The 16,504-nt window shown below is 38.3% G+C and overlaps 1 protein-coding gene across 1 annotated transcript; it reads right to left on the bottom strand.

Annotated features, from left to right (window-relative positions):
* Positions 1-2,637: 2,637 nt before the first annotated feature.
* Positions 2,638-16,191, bottom strand: LOC107961010 (uncharacterized; the record flags this gene model as incomplete). The annotated part of the gene is made up of 5 exons (XM_016897254.1): positions 16,026-16,191; positions 15,739-15,983; positions 6,890-7,427; positions 6,648-6,727; positions 2,638-3,006 (listed from the first exon to the last, which is right to left on the bottom strand). Coding segments are annotated over exons 1-5 (1,398 nt in total), but the record flags the coding sequence as incomplete, so codon positions are not given.
* Positions 16,192-16,504: the final 313 nt, after the last annotated feature.

Below are 16,504 nucleotides of genomic sequence, written 5' to 3'. Positions count from 1 at the left end.
GAAATCGTTCTTTCCTCAAATGGACCCAAACCCAATCTCCGGGTTCTAGTACAACCCGTTTGCGCCCCTTGTTTGCTTTGTTGGTTTTGGCGTCATTTGTTTTGGCTATTCGCTGTCTAGCCTTCTCATGTAAGGATTTCACCAACTCAGCTTTCTGTTCGCCATCTAAATTCATAACGTGTTCAAGAGGTAATGGCGCAAGATCAAGTACTGTTAGTGGGTTAAAACCATAAACAAGTTCAAATGGGGAATAACCAGTTGTAGAATGAATAGATCTATTATATGCAAATTCAACGAATGGTAGGCATTCTTCCTAATTTCTAATGTTCTTTCCCACAACAGCTCGTAATAGAGTCCCTAAGATTCGTGATACGAGCACGCCCCGCGAACTTCATCGAGCAAGTCTGTCAAGCCGAGCATTGACATGTTGGCAAGCTGATCCCAGCTCGTTTCCAGCTCCACGAGCTCCGTCTAGCTCAAATCCAGCTTATTCAAGCTCGATCCAACTTGCCTGAGCTAAACCGAGCTCACTCCTAGCTCATATTTAGCTCACGAGCTAAACCTTAGCTCAACTTCAGCTTAAGAGTTTAGCCTCAGCTCAACTTTAGCTCACGAGCTAAAATTTAGCTCATTTTAGTTTAAACTCGGTTTTGTCTTTAATACATTAAATAAAATTTGCACATATTCATTTAAGCATTAAACTTGTCTTATATTAATATTTGTTATTAATATATCATTGTCATTATATAAATTGATTATGTTCACATAGCCGAATTAATGCATGACATTAATGTGTTCACATCATGCCGAATTTATGAGTGTTCATGAGATGTCTTAATGACTTGTTTATTTCATGTAGGTACATTCCTTTGGACGGTACAATGTATGAATGAAGAAACATCTCTTTTGGGCATTCCACACTCATGAATGAAGAAGTATTAAATGCTGGTGCATGTACGGCTAGATGCAATGTTTCTACAAATTCATGCATGTGTCGAATGCATGTATGGACATTAAAGGCTATTCCATGAATGGATCAAATGCATGGGATGATAGAATGCATGAATGGCTTAAGTGCATGTATGGTGGCTGTCTCTTAACTTTCCAAGGCACTTATTCGGCCAAGAAGTAGCTGCTAACTAATTCTATGTTGACCATAGAGCTCCTTGAGCATGTTCACACTTTGAATTGACCTATAGGCTACTACACATGCATGGATGGGTTCAAGAACGTCCAAGGGAAGGAATTAACTCAATAATTCAACACATTGATTGAATTAAGTGCATGCACAAAGGGGAGAATGAATTTACTAGGTTCATGCTACCATTTATGAACTTACATGCCATTAAAGTGTTTAATTATGAAGATACATGGTCCATACAAGTGTATGAACGTCCCAAGGAGATGAATGCAACCTTTTGGTGCACATACAAGTCACTTGAAGCCTTTCTTTATGACTAAGCATTCATGCACAAACTAAGGGGGAAGAAAGTGTCCATTCAGCTAGTGCATGAATCTGCCGAATTTATGAACTATTTTAATACATTAGTGTGAACGTTTTTATTATTGTGTGAACACCTAGATGCCGAATTTGAATGGTCATCTATGTGCCTATAAATATTTGTTTTCTTTCATTTGTAAAGGACTTTTGACTTTTGATCATTTGAATGAACTTTGTTCAAAGAGTGAGTTTTCTCCTCTCTAAATTCGTACGAGTTTCGATCTGACTTATCTAGCGTGCTAGTGGCGTCTATCGTTCTCTTTTGAACTTATCACCTTGCTTTGGTGTGGTGTTCAACCTTCTACAATTCTGTAATCCCACCTTGAACCGAATAGAAATCGGGGTGACACTTTTAGTGTTGAATCGTTTCTGGTGTTTAAGCTCATTTATCCATTCCACCGACTGTCCTAGATTTTACCCAACTATAATATCTTTTTACAAAACCGAGCCTTCATTTATCAACTTCCATTTTTCTTATTTTTATACTTAAATCGAGCCTACTACCCTTATAAATTTACCATCACCTTAGCCAACCTTTAAAACCATTTGAAAGCTTCCGCATCTTTAGCCTTATTTCATCCTATTTCCGATAACTCAACTATTCCTCGTCGACGATCGGGCAATCAAGTGAATCGACTCAATCAACCGAGCCGGATCACATCAATTCGATTAACTACTTCAGTTTGACCATCAGTTTTGGGGTGACATGTAGTAGAATAAAGCAATTTAGTACCAAGCTTACCCCACAATACCTTCCAAAAGTGGCTAAGGAATTTGACATCTCTATCAAAAACAATTGTTTTAGGGATGCCATGAAGTCTTACCACTTCTTTAAAGAATAAGTCTGCCACATGTGTAGCATCATCTGTTTTGTGACAAGGAATAAAATGTGACATCTTTGAAAACCTGTCAACAACAACAAATATACTATCTCTTCCTTTTTTTGTTCGAGGCAAACCTAAAATAAAATCCATGGATAAATCTACCCAAGGTGAAGTAGGAATCGGTAGAGGAGTGTAAAGGCCATGAGGCATTACCTTAGATTTTGCTTGTTTGCATGTAATGCACTTGGAACATACCTTTTCCACATCCTTCTTCATATGTGGCCAATGGAAGTGTTCTTGCAATATGTCTAGTGTTTTGGCCACTCCAAAATGTCCCATTAATCCCCCACTATGGGCTTCATGAATCAACAATTCTCTCATGGAACACTTTGGTATGCATAACCTGTTTAAACGAAAAAGCAAGCCATCTACAAGATAAAATTTTTCAAAAGCAGTATGTCCACAATTCTTATAGATATGGCTGAAATCAGTATCATCATATAACTCTTTAATATGTTCAAACCCTAAGACTTTAGCATTCAATGTAGTTATTAAAGTATATCGTCTAGACAAAGCATCTGCAACTACATTATCGTTACCTGTTTTATATTGAATCATATAAGGGAATGTTTCAATGAATTCTACCCATCGGGCATGTCTTTTACTCAACTTACCTTGTCCCTTTAACCATTTAAGAGACTTATTGTAACACCCCGAACCCGAAACCGACACCGGAGTCGAACACGAGGTGTTAACTGACTTTAACCCCTTATAAAATTTATTTTCCAGACACTGCCCAATCTGTGTACTAGTCGTTTTAAAAATCATATCTTGAGTTTCGTAACTCGAAAATCAGTTTCGTAATTTTTCCCAGAAACTAGACTCATGTGCCCATCTATGTATTTTTTTCTAGAATTTTTGGTCGGGCCAATTAGTACAGTTTATTAGTCAAAGTCTCCCATGTTGCAGGGGTCGACTACACTGACCTTTGCCCATTACGACTTGGATATCTCCCTGCACGAGGCTTCAATACTGATGCCGTTTGTTTCTATGAAAACTAGACTCAGAGAGGAATCTGTACATATATGGTACGACCCCTAATTTGGTTAATTTATAATGAATTTCCAAAGTCGGAGCAGGGAATCCAGAAACCGTTCTGGCCCTGTCCCACAAAAATCTGATTATCTCTTAATATACTGCCCATATGATCTTTTCGTTACTTCCTCATGAAAACAGACTCATCGAGCTTCGATTACATAATTTATTCATCAATTAATTCCACTCCTACTATTTTTAGTGATTTTTCAATCTCATGACACTGCTGCTGCCAGCATCTGTTACGAAAGTAACTAGGTCCATTTCATGCCTACCCTTGATCCAACTCAATCGAACATTCGTGCCATTTTCGCATGGCTTAAAGTTTACATGCCAAAGTTCAAACACAACGTAATAGCTTATACATGCCAAAATGTTCTTCTAAGCCAACTAAGAAGAAAGTACCAAAACTTGCTATCCGGTGTGATGACTTCAATGACGGCCTGACCCCGCAAAAAAAAGATGAGTCCAAGCAACCTATAATGGGTGACAAGGAAACACCGAGTGAGTTTATAACTCAGTAAGTCATAAGCAATGCACTACCATCCATCAATAACATTATCACAAGAGGAAACAAAATGGAACGAGACAATTTACTCCATCCATACCGAACCATACCATAGTTCCTCCAACCTATCGATTCAATTTCATATCAATTCATGCATTCACATTCCATATACTCATCAATAGGACATTGAAGCATTTTCATAAATCAATTTATCTCCGTTACAATCAAACGACTAAACGGCCTTTCAACCATCCTACGATAAATTTTATGTACGTGACTTCAAGTATATTTGTCACATAGGTTCAAACTTACCGAGCTCAACACCAAGTATAAGCATAGCACCTATTAGCCATGTACTCAAGACACTTACCCGATCCGCTGTCCGCGATCGACTCAATAGTGTCGCACACATAGTGTCCATAATGATTCACGAATGTATATTGAGTCCGCACACTCAGTGCTATATAATCAACTCGCACACTTAGTGCTACATAATCAAATCGCACACTTAGTGCTACATAGTCAAACTCGCATACTTAGTGCCGCATGGTCAATTCGCACACTTAGTGCATCATATTCATTTCGCACACTTAGTGCAACATAGTCAAATCGCACACTTAGTGCTGTACAATTTAATCCCGCGCACTTAGCGCCAATCTCATGGTCGTAAATGGTTATACCCGCACGTTTAGTGCCAAGATCAACAACTCAGTACATCTTACCTCTTTTCTTTCCATTCAACAATTTCATTATCACATCCGTACATGCATATATATATGTATATTTATTCATTCCATTCAGCATCAATACATAAACATTACGACCATTTGAAATAACGCCAACTACATGCTTAATGACTTACCTTGTGTTGGGTAAGACGGTTCCAACTCGACTACTCAGTGATCTTTTCTTTGCCTTTGCTCGATTCACCTCCTTTAACTCCTTGAGCTAAATCAAACAAATTTAACTCATTAAAGTCTCATTTTGCTAGCTTATGGCCGAATATGACGAGTTTGATGGGTCATATGGCCACCTTTTAGCTCAAATACACAATGGTCATATGCATTTTTAATCACATCAAATGATTCAATACAATTCACTCGAACATCAAAAGAGAACCTCAAGGTACTTAGTCCATATACACATTAGATATTAGAGTCACATATGTACGAATTCACGAATCAAATTCGACATATTAGCTAATTTTCCCTTTAGCCGAACCTTCTAAGTCAAGATAAAGCCATCAACATGCTTACCTTTGGCCGAACATACACATCAACTTAGGTGCTCATTTATGTGGCCGAACACACACATGTCTATGTTAAGGCCGATTGCAACACTCAATACATTCTACAAGTATGGACACTTGCATTGACTAAACACCATTTCTATTATTTTTACTCCAAAGCCGAATGCCTCTCAAGCCCTAAGCTCATGATCCTTTCATCATTAAGCAAGTGTTATAGCACAACTAACATCCATTTTCAATTTGAACACCAACATAAAAATATTAAACATGAAAATCCATAGCCGAAACCTATACATGACATTACTCATTCCACCCATCGAAACAATATTTGTTCAAGACATCAAGCACTTTTATTTGGGTATTACATATATGAGCATTTAGAATTTATATTTTTAGCAAGATCAATTTCTTTCCTCAACACATTCTTCATCAAAACTTAAAGGAAGTAATCAAATTTCCTTCTTTAATAGCCATAGCCGAATGCTCCATCCATCCGTCAAAGTTAAAAATTTAGCATGGTCTAAGTAAGAACCATGATAATTAACCTAAAACAAGCTAAAATTTCACAACTTTAACACAATATACTAACCTTATTAAGCATTCAAATGGCCGAAAGTTCTTTGCCCCTATTCCTTCCTTCAATTCGGCCAAGAAGACAAGGATGAAGCCTTTTTTTTTCATTTGCTTTCTTTTTATTCTTTTCTTTTATTCATTAAATCTCACAACCCAATATCAATTTCATAAATATATTGCCCATCATCAACCCACCTTGGCCGGCCACTATAAGGAAATTGGGCAATTTGACATGCAAGTCCACCTTTGTGTTGACATGCACTAATAAGCCCTTTAAAATTAGCCTATCATATTTTACCATGTCTCATGTTGATCCCTATTTAATAATTCCTCATGCAATTGGCAAAATTAGGGAATGAAACTTCCACATATGCATGTACACACATAATAAATGTAGAATATAACAATTAATTATTTTCATAACTCGGTTTTGTGGTCCCGAAACCACTTCCCGACTAGGGTCAATTTTGGGCTGTCACACTTATGATCTGTATGTATGACAAACTCATTAGGCAGCAAATAATGTTGCCATACTTGAAGTGCACGAACTAATGCCAATAGTTCTTTGTCATAAGTCGAGTAATTTAACTGTGCACCGTTCAATTTCTCACTAAAATAAGCAATAGGTTGCTTATCTTGCATTAAAACAGCGCCGATTCCAATTCCTGAAGCATCACACTCAAGTTCAAAAGCTTTAGCAAAATCAGGTAATTTAAGCAAAGGAGCAGAACATAACTTAGCTTTTAGAGTTTGAAAAGATTTTTCTTGGGTTTCACCCCATTTGAAACCCACTGATTTCTTTATAACTTCAGTCAATGGGGCAGCAATAGTAGAGAAATCTTTCACAAATCGTCTATAAAAACTGGCTAAACCATGGAAAGATCTCACCTCAGTTACCAATTTAGGAGTCGGCCACTCCTTAATTGCCTTAACTTTGTCCTCGTCGACATGAATACCTTGAGCACTAACTATGAAACCTAGGAATATTAGTTTATCACAACAGAATGTGCATTTATCAAGGTTGGCAAATAATCTTTCAGTTCGTAGAATATCCAAAACGGTTCGAACATGGAAAACATGATCATCTAATGACTTTGAGTAAATTAAAATATCATCAAAGTAAACTACTACAAATTTACCCAAATGTAGCCTCAAAACATGATTCATTAATCTCATAAATGTACTAGGTGCATTAGTAAGGCCGAAAGGCATAACTAACCATTCATACAATCCAAATTTTGTTTTAAAGGTTGTTTTCCATTCATCCCCTTCCCTCATTAGAATTTGATGATAACCGCTTTTTAAATCAATTTTTGTAAATATTATTGAACCATGTAATTCATCAAGCATATCATCAAGTCTAGGGATTGGGTGTCGATACTTTACCGTTATCTTGTTGATTGGGCGACAATCAACACACATACGAAACGTACCATCTTTCTTTGGCACCAATAAGACAGGAACAGCACAAGGACTTAGGCTCTCACGAATGTACCCTTTGTCTAGTAATTCCTCAACTTGCCTTTGCAATTCCTTTGTCTCCTCGGGATTGCATCTATAGGCTGGTCGATTTGGGATTGAAGCTCCGGGTACTAAGTCAATTTGATGTTCTATCCCTCGTAAAGGTGGTAAACCTTTAGGGGCCTCACTAAAAACATCCTCATAATCCTGCAAAAGAGATTGAAACACACTAGGCAAATTTTCGTTAATGTTAGATAAAGATAAATAATTTTGCCTAAACCTCACAAGGATACAAAGCTATTTATTAAGTAGGGCTCTCTTCACATCTTTTTTTGTTGCCAAAAGATTTTTTCCGCTCATTTTACCACTAGAGGATTCACTCACCTTTGGGCTTTTTAAATTTTGACTTTTTCCACTACTATTAGCCTCTTTTCTCTCTGTCTTTTGTACTTGCTCTTTCTCCCTTACCCCCTCACAAAATTTTATCGTCCTCAATTGATCTTTATATACATCAGTAGGATTTAAAGGAGCAAAAGTGAATTTCTTGCCTTTAAATACAAGGGAGTATCGATTAAGTTTACCTTGGTGTGTAACATCGCGATCAAATTGCCAAGGTCGTCCAAGGAGCAAGTGTGCCGCATGCATGGGGACTACATCACACCATACATCATCCTCATAATTACCGAGTTTAAAAGTGACCAAGGACTGTTTCGTAACTTTAACTTCGGAACATTCATTAAGCCACTGAAGGTGATATGGCTTAGGGTGTTTGGTACAAGGCAACTTTAAAGAATCCACCAAATAACTACTCACTACATTCAAGCAACTCCCACTATCAATAATGAGTGAACATAAGTTACCTTTAATAAAACACCGAGAATGGAAAATATTGGTCCTTTGGCTCTCATCATCTTTCATTTGAATGTTAAGGGTTCGGCGAACTACAAAGCAATGGAAATTAGCAAAGTCCCCTTCTTTTGGTGGTTCGACCAACTCTTCGCCATTATCACAGTCATCCACAAGTTCTGGCATATCTGGATCTATTTTATCAGAGTCGGAAGTGTACTCACCATTATCTTTCAGAAGAAGTAATCTCGTGTTAGGGCATTCCCTACTATAATGACCACGCCCTTTGCACTTAAAGCACTCAATCTCACGAGTCCTCTTCGCACTCGAATCTCCTAAATTGGGCTGCTTAGAAGGTGTTTGCATTTTAACAGGAGCCCCTTTTTTCCAATCTGATTGCTTGCTTCCATTACTCAAAGAAGGCTTGTTAGTAACGAAAGGTGATTTTGAACTCTTAAAATCAGAATTGGAATTGTTACCTCGGTAATATTGCGAAGTCGAGAAGGAACCAAACCTTTGTTCCTTTAGTTGTTGCTCGATCTCAATGGCTTTATGAACTGCTTCTTCCAAATCAGTGTAAGTTTGTAGCCTCAATGTATTAGCTATCGGCCTATTCAAACCATCAATAAATCGAACCATAGTTGTTTCTTCATCCTCCTCCACATTAGCTCTCTGAATGAGCATCTCCATCTCTTTAAAATATTCATCCACTGTCCTACTACCTTGGATAAGTCTTCTCAGCTTTGTTTTAATTTCTCTATAGTAGTGAGGTGGAATAAACCTTTTACGCATAATCTGTTTCAACTCATCCCATGTCGAAATCTCACCTTCATAATTCCGATGGCGGTTTACCCCAAGTTGAGTCCACCAACTTAATGCATAATTAGAAAATTCCAGTGTTGCTAACGCTACCTTTTCATCATCTGGACATTTATAATACCGAAACATAAGTTCAATCTTAGATTCCCATTCACAATAAGCGTCAGGATCATTCTTACCACGAAATTGGGGAATTGTGAATTTCAGTTTTGCCAAAGAAGGTTGCCCACGATCATGAAAATCATCATCCATTCTAGTGACACGTCGAGGGCCGCGCCTCTGGGGTTGGTTATCCCTATCTTCTTTGATTGGATCTCGATATTGAGGTTCTTGATTCAATCGCACCTCATTGATGGTAGCAGTCAAAGCTCGAAGAGCAGCAGCCTGTTCATCCAACTGTTGTTGGAATTTTTTAAATATGTCACTATTATTATCACCTGTAGACATTTTTTTTAAAACCTGCAAAACACTCAACACTCAAAAATAAAAGTTATCAAACCTCACCGTTAATCACTCAAAAAGAAAAAAATCAAATTCTCAATGAGGTCGAATTCAATCTTGTGAGTTCTTTATCAGAGTTTATATCAACCAATTAGAGAGTGTGAACCAAACTACCAAAGAATCCTAATTTGCACTAGGATGCCAAAAACTGACGAGACACCAATTGATTCGTGTTGCACCGAGGAAGAAGTTGTGCACACGTTTAAATCCTACTAACACAAGAAACAAGAAGGTGTTAGATAACGTAAAGGAAGAATAAAGGTAAACAAATGAAAACCTACAGCTAAGAATCAATAAAAATTGCTGAAAACAGAAAACCCGAAAAACTGCGGAGTAACTTGACAACTTCGTTCGAGGTGTTCCCGATCTCCAAAAATCACGAAATTAAATCTGGAGTGTCCTTATATATTGAATTTTTGATCTGGAAATTTTGGGCACCAAATTCAACCTTCTGAATCTTTTTTTAAATTTTTATTAAATTTCATCTTTTTTGATTTTTTTGACTTTTTTGACTGATTTTTTTGCGGGAATAATTTTTTTATATTCAATAACAGTGCCAAAAACATGTATGTAAAATTTCATATCAATAGGACAACGTTTACCCACTCAAATGAATTTTTTTGAACAATTTTTCTGGGTAAAACTGCTGTTTATGCTTTAAAAAATAGAGATCAGTTTAGAAATCAACCAAGAACACCCAAAACGCCCAAAATCTGATACCAAATGGTACGGATGCGCACGCGGACCAAGATCGAGTTGCCAAGTCACAAGAAACTCCTACGAAAGATCCTAGACGAACAGATCTGAAATCAAAAACAAAGATTAAGATTAAACCGAATCAGATTTGAATTTAAAATTCCCAAATTCAATTAAAAGAGCAGCAAGAAGAAAAGAAATAGAATCGATGAATCAAGCGAAATTGAGAAGAAAGAAAAGATACGAATCTGCCAAGGAATTGATTCGGCCAAGAATGCCCAATTTCCAGCAATCAATTGATTCCCAAACTGAAAGAAATCCAATCGGCCAAACCCTAGGAATTGGGGATTTTTGGGTTCAAATGGGTGCTGCCAATAGGAGAACAACTTAAACGATGAGATCTTGAGTTTAATCAATGCTGGAAAACAAACAAGAACAACAAAATATTAGATGAGAAATCGGCACAAGTATAAGCAAAGAAAAGTAAAGAAAGAAATCGAAAATAGCAAGAATTAAAGGATAAGTCCTAAAGATCCTTGAAATCCCAAAAGATTTCACAAATCTCTTCAAACGGCTCTAATCTCCCCTCCAAAGAATATCGATGGCAAGAAGAAGGTTGAAGATGGCTCCCACAATCAAAAGATTGTTAAAACAACTTCTAAAGAAAACTCAAGAGAGAATTCTTGGAGAAAACCCCAAAGAAAATTCTGCACTCAACAAATCTGAAATTTGATAGAAAAAATAATAATAAGATGTTTTTACAAAGGGTGGCTGGCCAATGCTTATATAGGCCTCCAACAAATCCTAATCTCACAAGTAACTAATAAAAAATTAAACCTAATTAATAAAATAACAAGGTAAATTCGGCCATGCACTTATATGGGCTGTTTTGGGCCGAATTTTACATGTAATGGTCCTAAAGATTAAAAAATTAAATTAAACAAGTAAGATGTTTACAAATTGGGCCCTTTGACATTTTGGCCTGATTTTCAACTAAGTATGAAGAAATTTCTTGATTGGGCTGGATTTTGGTTATTGGGCCTCGCCTTCAAGAATTTGGGCTCGTGATCCATCTCCTACCAAAATTGGGTCGTTGACGCTCGTAATGGAGATCCAATGCGTTTTGGCTGCAAGATTTGGTTTCTTGGACCAAGATTTCCAAGATTTGAAATCTTGATTTTCTTGATTCTTGAAATCTCTTCGAACAGCGAAATTGGGCCAAGATTCGGTTTCTTGATTTTCTTGAAAACAAGAAAGTGAATCTTGATTTTCTTGTTCTCTCGTGTATGCATCTAAGGCCTTGCTAACAAGCTCTTGAATGGTCCCATTTAGTTTGGACCGCATTTGTCGGGCCTTTGATCTTGTTATTGGGCCTTGTGGCAATTTGAGCCCATCACGTTCTTGAACTTGGATTGGGCCTTTATGACTCGTATCAGGAAAGGCCTTATTACAATCCGGACTAAAATAACTTAAAATACTAGAAACTATATGCTTAAGAACACAATCCCAATTCGTCTTACTAACTGGCCACCTCGGAGCCCCTCCAACCGTCGAACCACCTACTGAGGATCACCTGAGAAAAATAAAAGAGGGGTGAGTTTACAAAAACTCAGTGTGTACAACCCTCATCAATCTTAAAGCATGCACCACACCAATTTGGGCCTAGGCCCACTACAATAACGGTGGCACTTGGGCTGATGTGATCTCAATCGCATCATGTTGTGGCACCACTCGTTGCTATCATGATTGGCCTAAACACGAGGGCCCCAAGTGCAAGATGAAGCTCAATCTCAGCTCAACAAGCTCAATCTTAGTTTTTCCCAGCTCGATTTAGCTCACATGAGCTTAATTTAGCTCGTTTGAGCTCAATTTAGCTTACTTTAGCTCGTTTGAGCTTGGCTTAAGTTTATTTCAACTCATTTATTTTAATGTCTGAATAAATTAAGTAATTTATTAATTTAAATTACTACAGCTTATAATTATGTTTTGACTTATTACATGTTTTAAATGTGTCTTGGCCGAATTTAATATGTCTTGTTAAGACTTTATTAAATTTGTCTAATTTAATTTATGTTTAATTAGTGTGTCTTAATTATATTAATGTTTGTTCAGCTGAATTTTATGTGATTTAATTTTGGTTCATGTGTTTTTGTAGGTGAGTTGAATTTGGAGAGTAATTAAACAAGGTTCATGCATGATAGGTTCAATGTATGGGACGGTGCATGTAAGGCCTCTTTCAATGAATGGTGGCTGATCCATTTGGCTCCCCAAGGCACCTATTTGGCCAAAAGGTGTCCAGCAACTTAAAGCACAAGCTTGGCCGATCGTATTCCCAAGGCAGCATCTAAGCCATTCACACCTGAATTTGACCAATCAGCTCCTATACATGTGTATGGGTGGATTCATGAACGTCCAAAGGGAGGGAATATTACCTTAATTCATCACATTGAATGTATAATGTGCATGTACAAAGGGGAGAACGAATTTACAAGGTACATGCTTCCATTCATGAACCAGCCCATCATTAAAGTTTTAATTAAGAGAGATGCATGACCCATGCACCTAGCATTCGTCCAAGAGGGGTTGGATATGAATTGAAGATGCACATTCATGGAACAAGGAAGCTTTCTTATTGGTTAAGCATGCATGAACGGGTTTTGGGAAGAAACATGATTATTCAACCATGCATGAACTTACACTATCCATGAACAGAGATTTAATGCTTGAAGTGTGAACATTTTTAATTGTTGTGTGAACACATTAGTAGCTGAATTTTAATAGGCATTAGAGAGCCTATAAATAGTTTATTTTGTTTATTGTAAAAGGTTACAGAATTTGATTATTGAAAACTTGATTGTGAGGTTTCCTCCTATCCTATTTCGTACGAGTCTCGTTCTGACTTATCTAGCTCGCTAGTGGCGTCAACCCGACTTCTTGAACTTATCACCATCCTGGTGTGGCGTTCATCCACCTTTTTATACCTTTGGTTCCTACCTTTCTATAGGTAACGGGTCAAGGTCCATCTTCGACAATCCATTAAACCCACCTTAAGCAATATAAGTCCCGGGGCAATACTTCATATAGTATTGAATCGTTCTTCGCTTGAGTTCTATTTTTCCATTCCATTTTAACTATTAAATTATAAACAATATTTCTTTATTTCACCGAGCCTATCAAACATCTATCCAAACCATCTTTTGAACCCATTTTCTCAACTTCCGCTATAAAAAATCATCTAACTCCATCTATCTACAAAATCGAACAAACTTCTCGTCGATGATCGGGCAATCAAGTGAATAGACTCAATCAACCGAGCCGGATCACATCATGGGCCTTAGCCCATGGTAGCCTCAGTTGGGCCTTAGCCCATGTCACAATCAGAATCAGTTTATGCAATGCACAAATACAAATCCAACCCTGCATTTCGTATCTCATCTAACCCTACACTCTTGTGAGAATTTAATCGACCCACCCATCCCTACACTCTTGATGTAGCACCAGTTGCAGCACTATCCGATATCGCAGTAGAGCTGCCAACCACATAATCGGCTTATAGTCATCGGTGGATCCACGGTCGTCAAGCAACCATGCGATCCTCATATACTTCCGCTGTTCTATAATTCCCACCCCATATGCAACCTAAATAGAATATCATATGAATGCAGCAAGTATACATGTAACATCCATAAATCTTAAATTCCACACATAGGGGTTTTTTAGTCATTTCCGCCCTTAGGGCCTTTTCAGTAATTTCTCTTTATTATGGGTTTATTACTTACCTTGGCCGGTTAACAAGTCCTCGTTGGCTAAAGTGAACAGATACTATGCACCAGGTAGGATTCTAGAGAAGAAGAGGTGGGTTATTAAGACTGCTTAAGTACCAAGCTCTCCCTAGATCCAATCCCAGACATGCATATACCCATTGCCCCACCTTAACCTTATGACTGTCCACGATCGTAATTAATTAACTAATTAAGTTTTGTTTAAGCAGTTGTCAGATTCTAGGCCCAAAAACTCCTTACAAAGCCCAAACAAGTCTACATACATGCATATGGCCCACTAGGCCCAACCTAATTCATATGGCCCATTAGGCCCAAATCATATTCATATCGCCCATCGGCCCCAATTACATTCATATGGCCTATTGACCCCAATCACATTCATAGTCATGCAATCATATGATTTTCCATCACTTAGTATCAAATTGCCAATTTTGCACTATGGGCCGTACAGCCCATCAGGCCTATTTAGCCAATACACGGCCCAAGCCCATGGAATCTCTCATAGGGCCTCTGATAACCTATCAGTTTCCCCCTTACGAGTGTTTGCGCACTTGCAAGACTATTGTAGCCAAACTTTTGGCTTTTCGACATTTCAGCTTTTCGGCATTTCAGGATTTTGTCGATCTACTGTGTGTGTGCATTGTATGTACACACCTGGTACTAAACGTGCTGCGATCTCCCTAGTCACGAACCTACAAATGATATCACTCAATGATTAATCACACACTTATCAAATACGGTCACCAAAAACCAAAAATCTCACCTTTGCCTTACCTTGAACGACAAGCCTTAACAGCCCTTCCTTAATCACTAATCCCGAGTATTTCTTAAATCCAAACCCTAAAAATTCTAAGGAGAATTTGGTAGAGATCTAAAATCAGAGATTCGATACTAATCCCACAAGAATCAGGCGAAGTAGAGGGTGTAGTGGCAACACAAAGGGTCTTCAAGAAAAGCGTTTTGGCTTTTGAGATTTGTATGGTGAAAGAGGTTATTCGGAACAAATAAGAAAAAGAGAAGAAGGAATCAGCTAAAACAAAAGGTGAATCAAAAGATAATTTGAGAAGAGAAAGAATGGAAAATCGGCAAGCAAGGAATAAGGAATTCAACTTCTGAGCACTTAGAGAGAAAAGTGTTTCGGGAACATAAAAAAATGAGGAATTCGGCTAAAGGAAGAGAAGCAATTTCGGCATTACCCTGGAATCCCCAAAATCGGCACTTATATATACTATAGTCGAATTTACCTATCGCCAAATTCCCTATTCAGGTCCACTTCTCTACACCCCTCATCTCATAACTTTTCTCCCTGATAACTCATTAGTCCCTTCCTTAAATTTCTCCTCTGATCACTCTCTTCAGAGTTCACATCCAACACCACTATTGGCCATTTATTTAGCAAAAATAAATCCTTCTTTTGAGCAAGGAGGGATTCGAACCCCAAATCTCCTTGCCATGCATGTGACGCCACGTCTAAGCCCCACATGTGGCGCTACTTGCCACTCCAACACAGGGTTCCTTGTGTCTAGTTCCTCCTTCATTTATTTAAAACCCAAACTACTTGCCATCAAGGTTCTTTTAACTATTAAACTATAACTTCCTTTACCCTAAAGTTTGAGCTCTAAACTTAACCAAGGCCTATTATCACATAAATAACACTTGACTAGGAATATTAAGCACACCTTTTATCAAAACCATCATAAAAAGAAAGTTCGGGATTGTTGGGGCGTTACAACTCTACGCCCCTAAAAGAAATTTCGTCCACAAAATTCCCAACTATTAGTACAGCTTGCTAACATAGACTACCACACCACACTCCCGCTACACACTCTAATTCCAAACTAAGTAAATAGCACATTATGGTTAAATTACGTACCAATATTTACCTCTGGAGCGTCTCCATCCTCTCGACAACGTGTTGCATAGACCAACGCTGGCTGTCTCACCTCAACATGACCAGCACCTCTGCTCGGTGCTCCACGGCCCAAACCGTTTCCACCCCTGCCCTGACCATGGCCTCTGAGAGGCTGTTGACCACCCCTCGGTGGCTGTACATCACCTCTACCAAAGACTTGCCTTTGATCCGGTCTTCTGGGACACTCTCTTAGACGATGCTCCATAGAACCACAAGCTAGACAAGCTCTCGTCCTCTTCCAACACTCGCCTATATGACCTTTCCCACAATCAGCATAAGGTGGCACCCCTGGGTTAATAGTAGGGGGCCCTGCTCTAACTGGCCTATTATCTCTGGCCCTAGCCCTATGCCTTTGTCCAACACTAGGAGTCTCAGCCTCCCTTTTATTCTTACCCCTTTCTTTTTCCCGATTCAGACGCTCCATGTGCTTCACCTCCTATACTATCTTTGCTTTCTCTACCAACTCTGAGAAAACTCACTCCCTTTGTGGAGCTACCAATACTCTGAGTCTATCCCTAAAACCATCCTCAAACCTAACGCAACGCTCATAGTCCGTTGCCACCATAACTCTTGCATACCTACTAAGGTGTAGAAATTCCGCCTCATACTCCGCCACAGATTTGTTTCGCTGGTCAAGCTCAGGAACTCTTTCCTTCTAGCATCCATATAACTCGCACCCACATATTTCCCTTGAAATGTAGTTTTGAAGAACTCCCAAGTGACTTGCTTAGGTTGGG

The sequence above is a fragment of the Gossypium hirsutum genome, chromosome A05 (assembly GCF_007990345.1).
Source record: "Gossypium hirsutum isolate 1008001.06 chromosome A05, Gossypium_hirsutum_v2.1, whole genome shotgun sequence".
Taxonomy (NCBI): Eukaryota; Viridiplantae; Streptophyta; class Magnoliopsida; order Malvales; family Malvaceae; genus Gossypium; species Gossypium hirsutum.
This window is presented reverse-complemented; position numbering and strand designations above follow the sequence as displayed.